The sequence below is a fragment of the Lethenteron reissneri genome, chromosome 53 (genome assembly GCF_015708825.2).
Source record: "Lethenteron reissneri isolate LAM-NWPU_2019-01 chromosome 53, ASM1570882v1, whole genome shotgun sequence".
Lineage (NCBI taxonomy): Eukaryota > Metazoa > Chordata > Hyperoartia > Petromyzontiformes > Petromyzontidae > Lethenteron > Lethenteron reissneri.
Window position 1 is genome coordinate 8,579,237 of NC_083831.1, and position 12,462 is coordinate 8,591,698.

The window sequence follows — 12,462 nt, forward strand, 5'->3', positions numbered from 1 at the left end:
TACGCACGCCGTGGGCAACGGTACGGTGCGAACGAAGTTCAACTTGCGTGCGTACACGTGGACGCGTAAAGAACCGTTCGCTGGCTATGAATGTGGTTTCGGTTGCCGGTCGTAGTAAATGATACGTCATAACGAGGAGGCGTGGAAGGCGGCGAATTAAAATACAATGGGCGATGTGAATAATTGGTAAGCGAATCTGGAGGAGGGGGGTGTTGTCTATAGAGACGTTCTTGAGTAAATATCGTGGGCAGAAGAGGTTTGAATGGGGAAAAAAAGGCCACGAATTTTTTATGTTCCAAGAGAGAGACAGCACGCGGCTCAGAAAAGACAGATGCCGTGTAGACCCTGAGGTCATGTCGCCGCACAATTTACCAATTGAGTATCAAACATAAAACACAACGCATTCAATCTTGATTTTAAGTTGTCGTGACTGCAGGAATCCATACTCTTTGGTTCTTTCGGTAAAGTCACGTAGGTTGAAAAAAAAGCATTCGTCAAACACCGCTGCGCACGCGCGCGCGTGTGTGGCCTTAAAAGGATAACTATAATAGGCGACGTTTCGGGCAATGACCCTTTCGCCACGCTGGTCCTTTCTTCAGAAAGTTCGCTCCAGCAAGGGCCAGGCGAAGTATGATCAAGCAGTGGAGTGAATATATGTATTTAAAGGGGGTGTGTGTGTGTGTGTGTATTCGTGTCTTGCAGGAGTCGCCCCCTTTTCACGACATAAACCAGCAGGGGGAGGGTGGAGGGGGTGAGTAGGGGGAGGGGGTGGGGGCTGGGGGGTAGTGGGGGCTGGGGGGGATCACAACTCCGCTACGTTCCGTCTCGTGCGCGATGCGGGGATTATTTTGGGAGTCGTGGACCAATCAGAACGGTCCTCCTGAATGCTCCGCCGTGGTGTGTGTGAATATATAAACATCCTCACGGAGACACGAGAGCCAGAGAAAGCGAGAGAGAGAGAGCCAGAGAAAGCGAGAGAGAGCCACACGGAGAGAGCAAACAGGTAGCGAAACAGCTCACGATATAGTGAAGCTCAAGCCAGTAACATCGGTTGGCAAGTGAGCGTCAACTTATAAGCACGGAGCACAGAGGGCTTTTGGAAGCAAATACGCAGGTGAAAAGCAACAGCACGCAGCTGCGTGTTCAGAGTTTGTGCAATACTCATTTGTATTGTTCCTGGAGAATACTCCGATCATTACACGGGGTTCAAGCTCGGCCACATCACAAGATTTCGTTGCTCCGAAAACAAGGTACGTCCGCTCAATATTTTTTTTATATATATATATAAAATGGAATTGCGTATTGGAGTCACGGGATGGAGAGTGAGCGATGGCGCAGTGGTTAGCGCACTGCGTTATGTGGACATTAATTCCGTACCTGCCCACGGCTGACATCAGTGGCAGCTGCTTTATTTGTTGTTGTTGTTTGCATTCAGGGCCCCGTTGTTTAGCGGGAGCGCTCTTGCCAATAATATCTGGCAAGTCGGGAGTGTTTCGGTCCTCGGTTAATCAGGTTGACTAGTGTTGATCAAACCCCACAATTGTCGAGACCGGTTCAGAGATTCTCCCCGCTTAAGCAAGATGCTGATCCGCTGCTGCTCGTAATCGTCAAGGAAGGGCTAAAGGTTGTTCAAGTATTTGCTTACCTCGAGCTCTCAATACTCTGATAGTGCGCTGTTTTTGAGTTGTACGCCTTTTGGCGTCATCTGGTCCAACACCAATGGAGACTAGGCTCTAAGGAAAGCTGTCTCGGGTGTGGACCAATCAACTTCAAGGACAGTGCACATTATTATCATTATCAGAGTTGTTTCTTTTTGTTTGCATTTGACTGCTTGTGTTGTGGTTATTGCAAACATGATGCCTTGTATAAAGGTGTCAGTTTTGTACCAGTTTAAAGGGTAAAACCCTACTACTATGTTGTTGAAGCATTTTGTTTAACGATGGGGCAGACGAATATAAATAAAATTTTTAAATATTTCCATAGTGCGTTATACTTCAGTTTTTGTATTTTTTTTTAAAGACAGGCTACATTGTGCGTATGTAATCGGGCACGTCAAGGTCAAGCTTACGAATGTTTATATTCTCGCCGAGACAAAGAACCCCACTGGACATTTCAGCCGAATTTAGCTCATTTCGGAACGTTTTCAATTCGTTCGGAGACTGAAATTGGCACTCAACATGGGCAATCTTTCAATCGCCAGGATACATGCACAAACAAAGCTCTCACGTGGACTTTCCACCTGTGTCACGATCTCCTGCACGTCAACTCAACTCGTGCATGGAATGTGATAGCGCGTGGGTCAACGCTCTGCGCTACGAACCAGGACGAACCGATACTCGTACTCTTAGTTCTTTCGGTAAAGTCACGTAGGTAAAACATTTAATTTAATTTTTTTTAAATCACGACGTTTCGGAGGCAACACAAGCTTCCGTCTTCAGGTGAAATTGTCACAGCAAAAAATCTGTATCAGATTTTTACAGATTTTTTTGCTGTGACAGTTTCACCTGAAGACGGAAGCATGTGTTGCCCCCGAAACGTCGTGATTTTATTGTTTTATTTGTATTAATTTTTATTTCATTTTTTACCTACGTGACTTTACCGAAAGAACTAAGAGTATGAATCCTTGCAGTCACGAAAGCTTCAAATCTAGAATCAGGCGATCCGAGTTCGATTCCCGCCCACGGCCCACCAGTGACGAGTATCTGAATCTGTCCTGGGCCTCCCCTAGGTCGACTCAACCTCAAATGAGTACTCGCTGCAATGTGTAAACGTCGCTGTAGGGGAGACAAAGGCGGCTGGTCGCAGTCTGGCCTCCCGCCCTCTTTGTGTGCCGTGCAATGCATTCATAGGCGCTCCTCTATAACGGCATTCGCCCCAGCAGTCTGTTACTACACGAGGCTATACGGGGGAAATCTGCGTCCCTGCATAGGGAATGCCAATAGAGGCGTACAGGCGGTCAATCTATCGAACGGAGGGAACGTCGTCAAGAACGAATGCGAAGTCCTCTCGTTGGAGGAGACTATAAACGCTGCAATGGACCTCTCCGATGCGTATTCTGGGTTTGTTCGGCAGCGCGAAGTCACCCGGGACCTGCCTAGTAGCTGAAAGGGCCCCAGATTTCGTGAAGGTGATAGGAGAGAACCAAACACATGCCCGCAGTCAAATGCAAGTAAAGATAAGCCAGCTAAGCTATCTCTCTCTCTCTCTCTCTCGCACGCTAATCGTGTCTGTATCTCTCTCTCTCTTGTCGTCGAACTCCACATTCGACATTCGTCTCTTCACGATATCGCGATATCGCCGTCTCGCCCGTGTTGTCTCTCTTCCTCTCATCTCACTGCATCTCTCATCTCACTGCATCTCTCATCTCACTGCATCTCTCATCTCACTGCATCTCTCATCTCACTGCATCTCTCATCTCACTGCATCTCTCATCTCACTGCATCTCTCATCTCACTGCATCTCTCATCTCACTGCATCTCTCATCTCACTGCATCTCTCATCTCACTGCATCTCTCATCTCACTGCATCTCTCATCTCACTGCATCTCTCATCTCACTGCATCTCTCATCTCACTGCATCTCTCATCTCACTGCATCTCTCATCTCACTGCATCTCTCATCTCACTGCATCTCTCATCTCACTGCATCTCTCATCTCACTGCATCTCTCATCTCACTGCATCTCTCATCTCACTGCATCTCTCATCTCACTGCATCTCTCATCTCACTGCATCTCTCATCTCACTGCATCTCTCATCTCACTGCATCTCTCATCTCACTGCATCTCTCATCTCACTGCATCTCTCATCTCACTGCATCTCTCATCTCACTGCATCTCTCATCTCACTGCATCTCTCATCTCACTGCATCTCTCATCTCACTGCATCTCTCATCTCACTGCATCTCTCATCTCATCTCACTGCATCTCTCATCTCACTGCATCTCTCATCTCACTGCATCTCTCATCTCACTGCATCTCTCATCTCACTGCATCTCTCATCTCACTGCATCTCTCATCTCACTGCATCTCTCATCTCACTGCATCTCTCATCTCACTGCATCTCTCATCTCACTGCATCTCTCATCTCACTGCATCTCTCATCTCACTGCATCTCTCATCTCACTGCATCTCTCATCTCACTGCATCTCTCATCTCACTGCATCTCTCATCTCACTGCATCTCTCATCTCACTGCATCTCTCATCTCACTGCATCTCTCATCTCACTGCATCTCTCATCTCACTGCATCTCTCATCTCACTGCATCTCTCATCTCACTGCATCTCTCATCTCACTGCATCTCTCATCTCACTGCATCTCTCATCTCACTGCATCTCTCATCTCACTGCATCTCTCATCTCACTGCATCTCTCATCTCACTGCATCTCTCATCTCACTGCATCTCTCATCTCACTGCATCTCTCATCTCACTGCATCTCTCATCTCACTGCATCTCTCATCTCACTGCATCTCTCATCTCACTGCATCTCTCATCTCACTGCATCTCTCATCTCACTGCATCTCTCATCTCACTGCATCTCTCATCTCACTGCATCTCTATCGCGTGACTAGAATCTCTCTCTCTCTCTCTCGATTCACTACACACATATATCTCGCCCTATCATCTCGCCACAACGCTATCTCTCAGGCCTGTATATCTTCCATCCTTCTCACTCGCTGTTTATAAATTGAAAGTGGTGGGGAGGTAGGGGGTACACAAATATACATTCCGTTCAGGGCTCTCTCAATGGGCCCGCAACCATCACCATCACCACCATCACCACCACCACGACCACCACGACCACGATCACCACTACCACCACCACGATCACCACCACCACGATCACCACCACCACGACCACGATCACCACTACCACCACCACGATCACCACCACCACGATCACTACCACCACGATCACCACGACCACGATCACCACGACCACGATCACCACCACGTCCACCACCACAACCACGACCACCACCACGACCACTACCACGATCACCACCAACAACCACCAACAACCACAACCACCTTAACCCCGATTGTCTCCCCGCACGCCAACCCCGCCACAGACAAGGCGGCGCCTCAAACAAGCGATGCCGACCCGGGTGCCCTTCCCCCCCGCTCTGATGCTGCTCCCACTGCTGCTCGTCGCCGCAGCCGCATCTCTCCTCGCGTCCGACACTCGCGACTCGCTACCCGAGACCGCCCGTCGCGTCCGCCCTCGGGGTGGCGGGGAGCCTCCGTCGCCGGCCAAGGCGAGGCCGAACGACTCGGCGGGCAGGCGGGCCGCTCTCGCGTCCACCAAGGACGCCCTGGCGTCCAGCCAGGAGGCGCTCATCGTGACAGAGAAGAAGTACCTAAAGAGGGACTGGTGCAAGACGCACCCGCTCAAGCAGACGATCGGCGAGGAGGGCTGCCTCGGACGCACCATCATCAACCGCTTCTGCTACGGCCAGTGCAACTCATTCTACATCCCGAGGCACGCGCGCAGAGATCCGTCGGCCGCCGCCGCCGCTGCTGCGTCTTCATCGTCGTCGTCCTCGTCGTCGTCGTCGCTGTCGTTCAAGTCGTGCTCGTTCTGCAAGCCTCACCGCTACACCACCCTCACCGTGACGCTCACCTGCCCCGAGCAGCAGCCGCCCGTGCGGCGCAAGAGGGTGCAGCGTGTAAAGCAGTGCAGATGCATCTCGGTGCAGGTGAACGACTGAGAGAGGCGGTGGTGGCGGTGGTGGTGGTGGTGGTTGTGAGGGCAGCGGTGGTAATATTCGTGGCAATGCGACAGGGGGTATGAACTAAACTAATAGGGGTTTTCCCCTTTTTTCTGGCAACAAAACTGACACCTTTTGCAAGGAATCATGTTTACATTAACCACAATACTTGCAGTCAAATGCAAACAAAAAACAATACTCTGATCATTAATGCATTGTCTTTGAAACTGATTGGTCCACACCAGAGACAGCTTTCTTTGGAGCCTCGTCTCATACGGTGTTCGACCAGATGACGCCAAAAGGCGCACAGTTCAAGACAACGCACTACCAGAGTAATGAGAGCTCGGGGTGAGCAGCTACATCATGGGACCTCTTTTAGTATATTTTGGTACTGGCAAAAGAGGTCTCATGAAAAATGGGGTATGAACTTTACCGATGACAACAACAATAACGACAACGACGCCACGGGGGGTAGCCAGCAGCAGCAGCAGTGGAGGTCGTTACAGAAGTAACCTCGTTATCGGCGGTAACTCGGTTAACTTTGAGCAACAGATGAAATCCTGTCGTCACGGTTAACTTCGCTAGCGGAAGCAGCAGCAGCAGCAATCGTAGCTGGAACATCATCAGTTCGCGGAGGTAGCTGTAATCATCAGTCACTTCTTCTTATTCAGCAGCTGCAGCAGCACCACCAGCAGTGATAACGGAATACAGTTCAGCAGCTGGCGTAATAACATCGGCAACATCATCGCCGTCATCGGCGGCGATGATAACCATCATAACAGCAGCAGCAGCAGCAGCAACTCCATCATCGCCTTCTTCAGAATTAATAGAAGCAAACTATATTAATTATCACGCGAACTGGCGTATCACCTCTGCTCCGTATGGGTTTTATTTTATTTACAATCCACTGCCGCATAAAGGGCTTCCACCCGCAGTGTCGCTCGTAGGAGTTGTTTGACCATACTTCACCACGATGATCAGTTTGCTTGTTAGTGAAGTGTGTGTGTGTGTGAGTTGGGATGTGGACGTGAACAATGGGGTAAAGAGGGTGGGGGGGAGATGGGCACTACTTTATTTGGAAGCCACCAGAACGAACTTCACATCGACTCGCAGGCCACGTGCTGCGTTCACGTTGTGCCGCCCAGGGACAGCTGCCACTGGGGGTGCCCTCTGTCGGGGATAAATTTCATGGGAGGCCAAGGTAAGAATATTAAGTGGTGGTGGTGACGATAATGATCATCGTTAATTCGTAATATTTAAGGCTGGCACATCAGATATTTTATCCACTCTGTTGTCAAATGCATTCATTTTATATGTCCTTAGGACTGTATATACAGGCTTGTTTTCATATTTGTTGTGCATGTCTTATATAATTCCACTGTGTGGAATTATTTTTGTTATATTTGGTTCTATATTACATGATCCTTCTATACGTGACTATATTTACGATACAATGTCAGGTCTCCCCAGGCCCTGTCATATTTCACCACGCTGGTCGCTACGGGTCGGTGATGGTGTGCGAGGTTCAGGACTGGTTCAGATCTCACTCACCGCTGATGTTGGCTGTGGGAGGGAATCGATCTCGCTGCTAATTAACTTTTTATTTGTCCATGAAAGCTTCACTTGGTGTCAAGATTTTAATTTTTTAGGATTTTAGGAGAGCCCTTGCTCAAAATCAGAATATGTATTCATACCGGAGGAATCCAATGAGCCATGAAGCTCTTCTCCACAGGTGTCCAGTAGGGGCAGGTCAGAACATAGCCACCAACGATACAAAAACATGACAGGAGTTCAGGACATAGGAAAGGTAAAACAAAAAACTTAAAAACTATACAAATAAAAGTAAACTTTTTCTTGTTACCAGGTAAAGCCCACTGAGCTATTAGCTTATTTTTCAGAAGCGACCTGGCCGCAAATGATAGCTCCCAGAGAAAAAACTAATCCACGCAGGGATATATGCCAGAATCCAATGTTTTCCTGCCATCTCGTGGACACCTTAAACGTGTGTACGTTGAACTTCTTTCGCGCCGTACGTAGCCAACCGCGCTAATTATAGGTGCCCGGGAGAAAGACACCAAACTGAAACACACGGAAAGAACTGTTCTAAAAAAAATCGTTGTGTAATCTACGTGTAAAAGTGTATAGCGCCGGTAGCTTCTTAATATCACAAGGAAGAGCGTTCCAGACGGCCGCAGAAGCGCATCTGAAAGCGCCACGCGATGGCGGTGACCGTCTTCGTTCGATGGCAGCAGCCAAAATCCGCCTGCTGCGAGGATGAGTGTCGCGTGATGGTGTGATGCTCCTTCACGAGATCGGCGAGGTATTACGACTCATTTGTGGCATGCAGTTTAATACCGAGGTAAACCCTTGCAGTCCCAGCCTACATACGTGTGCTATTCCCCAGAAGCCCTCCGTCCAAGTACGAATCTGGCTGAAACCTCCAAAGCTTCGGAGGAGATCGGACGCACATTCGTGGTGATTTGGTCGTAGAAATGCGCACCAGTCTCTCTGAAGGGCTGCTGCAGCCTGCGCCCCTTCGATTGAAGAAGACATTTCAAAACTGCACGCGAGCTCCCTACTGAAAGCCATCTCGTCGCGCCCGTCAGAATCTTATCTTGTTCCCTGAGCACGTTGCCCATCGTACGGCAAAGCATAGAATGGCGTGGGCCGTGCAAAGCGCCTCGCGTTGGTGGCAGGCAGGCCAGGCAGGCAGGCAGGCAGGCGGGTGGGTGGGTGGAGTAGCGGTGGTGGGTTGCGTTTTAAAACAACAACAAAAAAAACGCGAGGCCAGAATTTCTCCAGTCGTCCGGGTGTGTGGGGAGTTGGAGGGTGGGAATGCCGTACGAGCAATCATTGTACCGTGTAATGTGCTCACGAAGCGTGACCCATTGGGCCGCAATTGCTTAAGTGTCGATGCGATGTCACGCAAGCGCACGCGCAGCGAATAGTGGCGTAGCCGTGCGGGCGCGTGCAGGCGGTGCAACTGCGCGGATGGGACATTGGGTCGGGGGCTCCTAAGTGATACCTTGCAGAGGAGGGGTGGAAGAAGAGGGGGGGCAGGCCACCCTCCACGACCGATTCCAAGGAAGGATATCATGGCAAGGCCCCTTGGATCGAGAGTTAACACTATAGATTGTGATGTTCATATACACACACACATATATTTAGTACATTCATATACCAATGCATGAATATTGATACCTCCGTTCCACGTCGGTCTTTCTCTAATTGTGCTCACGAGCAGAATTGTGTTTTGAGCACGCACAGCCTGGGGCTAGTTTCGATCCTTCTGGGTCTCATCAGCAGACTCGGCTTTGCCAAACCAACACCGCCACTGACGAATCGCGGCTTGTTAGACACGTATCGGGCAGTGCACTCCCTCGACAGTGACCTGTCCACAGTGGAACACTCGGAACGGAAATAGACGAATTTGTTTATCCACCAGATATGTATCGTCTCACGACTTTGCGTAATGAATTTGATCGACGTATGAATATTTTCCAGAGTTCAGCACCCAAACAACTCCGGCTGGCATCAATCCCTCCCGTATGGGTTCATAACGCGGCGCGTACTTGTTTATAACTTTATTGTAAATAGCCAATATTGTGTTTTTTATCTTCATATAATTATAATAATAATAATCGTTATTCGTGTCGACTGGCTCGTAGATCTGCGTCCTATCCTAAACACGTTCCTGTTGTTTTTGTTGTTGTTGTTATTATTACCCTGGTGTGTATCCGTTGCATTATGTTACTTGTCAGCAGTCGGTGTCGATAAATAAAGGTGTTTTTTTGCTTTAAAAATGTGTTTGCTCCGTTGCGCCAATTTGTGAAAAAAATGATCACGAGATGAGTTTCAAACACTCGAGAATACCGACATTTAGCACCTTCGATTAACGGCGGTTAGCAACGTACGGTACGAAAGAAGTTCAACACATACTGCGCACACACTACGCTATAGACTACACTATACACTACTATACACTACACACTGCGCACACTACGCTATAGACTACACTATACACTACTATACACTACACACTGCGCACACTACGCTATAGACTACACTATACACTACTATACACTACACACTGCACACACTACGCTATAGACTACACTATACACTACTATACACTACACACTGCGCACACTACGCTATAGACTACACTATACACTACTATACACTACACACTGCCCACACTACGCTATAGACTACACTATACACTACTATACACTACACACTGCGCACACTACGCTATGCACGACACTACTATAAACTACATCACTAGGCTAAATTGAAAACGAATTTCTTAAGAAATGCTTTGTGTTTAGCTTCCTTCCTCCGCACCTCCGATTAGCCACGGTTGACTACGTACGGCGCCAGAGAAGTTCAAAACGCGCACAGGGCAACACGCGCACAGAGCAACACGCGCACAGAGCAACACGCGCACAGAGCAACACGCGCACAGGGCAACACGCGCACAGGGCAACACGCGCACAGGGCAACACGCGCACAGAGCAACACGCGCACAGGGCAACACGCGCACAGGGCAACACGCGCACAGAGCAGTACACAAGCCGACAACCGCATCGGTCCTCCTCCGTATCTTCCCGTCGACCAAAGAGTCTTCGTTAGAACAGAAGTTACAACAACAACACAAATCACCGCATTTACCTCTAACACTGTGAGACCCCCATCCCCAAACTCCTTCCCGCCCCCCCACCCCAACAAAGAAAAACCCATGATATAATAGGCAACGTTTCGGGCAATTGCCCTTCTTCACAGCACATCGAGAGGCCAAACAGGTAGAGTGGATTTTTTTTTAAACAGAGAGATAGGGTTATGCGACCAATAATCGGGAGAAATGTGTAACGTATCGCATTGCCTCCGAGGGTTGGCAATGAATGAGCGGGCTACGTCGCACTCATGACGCACACAAAGTGCTTGCCACAAATGAAGCACAACACCTGTGCTGATCTCGTCAAGGAGAATAAACCACCACATGACACTCCGGTCATCATCATCATCGTCATCGCAGAAGCAGCGGCTTTTGGCTAAGCCAGTCGAACAAAGATGGTCACCACATCGCACGCTTTCAGATGCGCTTCTGCGGCCGTCTGGAACGTTCTTCCTTCCGATATTACGAAAGCCACGAGATTGAAAACTCGTTTTTTTGTTCAGTTTGTTGTCCTTCCCCCCCGCCCCCGCACCTCCAAATAGCACGGTTGGTGGCGTACGGTGCGAAAGAAGTTCAACATACACGCGCGCGCGCGCACACACGTGTCACCGGTCAGTACGCGGCTCACACCGTGAAGACGAGCTCCTAGCCACCCTCCCACACGAAGCCGATTCTTCGAACTTTCCGTTCGAGGAGTCCCGCGTGACCATCGCCACCGTGCGACCCGCGTGCCATTGGGACCGCACTCCCGACTCTTACAACGCAGAATCGACGCTCTGCCGTCTGTGTGCAATGCACATCGAACCTCTTTCGCGCCGTACAGGAGCCTACCGTGCTCGTCGGAGATGAGTCACCACCGAGCAAAGCTTCATCAGTGGCCCTAGCTCACAGCCATCGGTGATGTCGTCATTATTGCCTCCAAGTAAACTCAACTATTCAACAATTTTTTAAAATCCAAAATAGAGGTTTTGTTTTAGTTACATCGCGTAAATGTGTCGTGAAACCCGCCACCACTCGACACAGACAATTGGTGAGGTTTGTCACGAAAATAAAATGTACAAATTCGTTACTATTTTCAGCACGGCCGTTGTGTTGGAGAGTAAACCCACAACATGTACTCAAATTGTTAATTTGAGAATTGTAAATTCGAGTACATGTTGTACGATAAAAAAACACATCTTATGGATAATATTGATCGCGAAATCCTATGTGTTATACTATTTTAATTTTATCTTACCAGGTAAGGTACACCGAGCTGTATAATATTCAGAAGCGAGCTGGCCACAAATGATAGCTCAACGAAGCGGCTTATCGCGTGGAAATGTAGAGCGGCCTAAATATCTCAACGCGTTGATGTTGATTCTAAACATGGAGGGAAAGAACTGGAGAAGCCCGAGGAAAAAATCCACGCGACCACGGGGAAGAGTGAACATGCAAACTCCAAAAATACAGCAGGCATCAGGGTCGGGATCGAACCCACGACCTCCTGTATACCAGGCGAGGTAGTTAACATCTCCTAGCCACCGTGATGATGAGAGAGAGACACGCAAAATCAAAATATACAGCAGGCGTTGGGGTCGGGATCGACCCACGACCTTCTGTATACCGGGCAAGGTAGCTAACATCTCCGAGCCACCGTGATGATGATGAGAGAGAGACACGCAAACCCCAAATAGACAGCAGGCGTCAGAGTCGGGATTGAACCCACGACCTCCTGTATACCAGGCGATGTAGTTAACGACTCTTCGCCACCGTGATGATGATGAGAGACGCAAACTCCAAATATACAGCAGCAAGCGTCAGTGTCGGGATTGAACCCACGACCTCCGGCACACCAGGCGAGGTAGTTAACATCTCCTAGCCACCGTGAATCATGTTCCTTCTGAGATGTGACGAAAAAAAAACACACACGCGTGTGCGTGCACCTACCCAGGCTTAGCTGTAAGCTCAGGGCGTCTCTGCTATCCACAATTCACGCATTCCAGCCCCAGCAGTCATCCCTGACATCACGCGCACCCCCCCCCCCCCCCGCCTTAGAGGCACGCTTTGATTCGCGAGTAAGATGCGAAGATTAA

General features: G+C 49.3%; 1 protein-coding gene across 1 annotated transcript; it reads left to right on the forward strand.

Moving 5' to 3' along the window:
• The first annotated feature begins 957 nt into the window (after positions 1 to 957).
• Positions 958 to 8,405, forward strand: LOC133356170 (gremlin-2-like). Its single transcript, XM_061573547.1, has 2 exons — positions 958 to 1,250; positions 5,071 to 8,405. The coding sequence occupies exon 2, from the start codon at positions 5,095 to 5,097 to the stop codon at positions 5,707 to 5,709; it is 615 nt and encodes a 204-aa protein (XP_061429531.1). The 5' UTR covers positions 958 to 1,250; positions 5,071 to 5,094; the 3' UTR covers positions 5,710 to 8,405.
• The last annotated feature ends 4,057 nt before the right edge of the window (positions 8,406 to 12,462 follow it).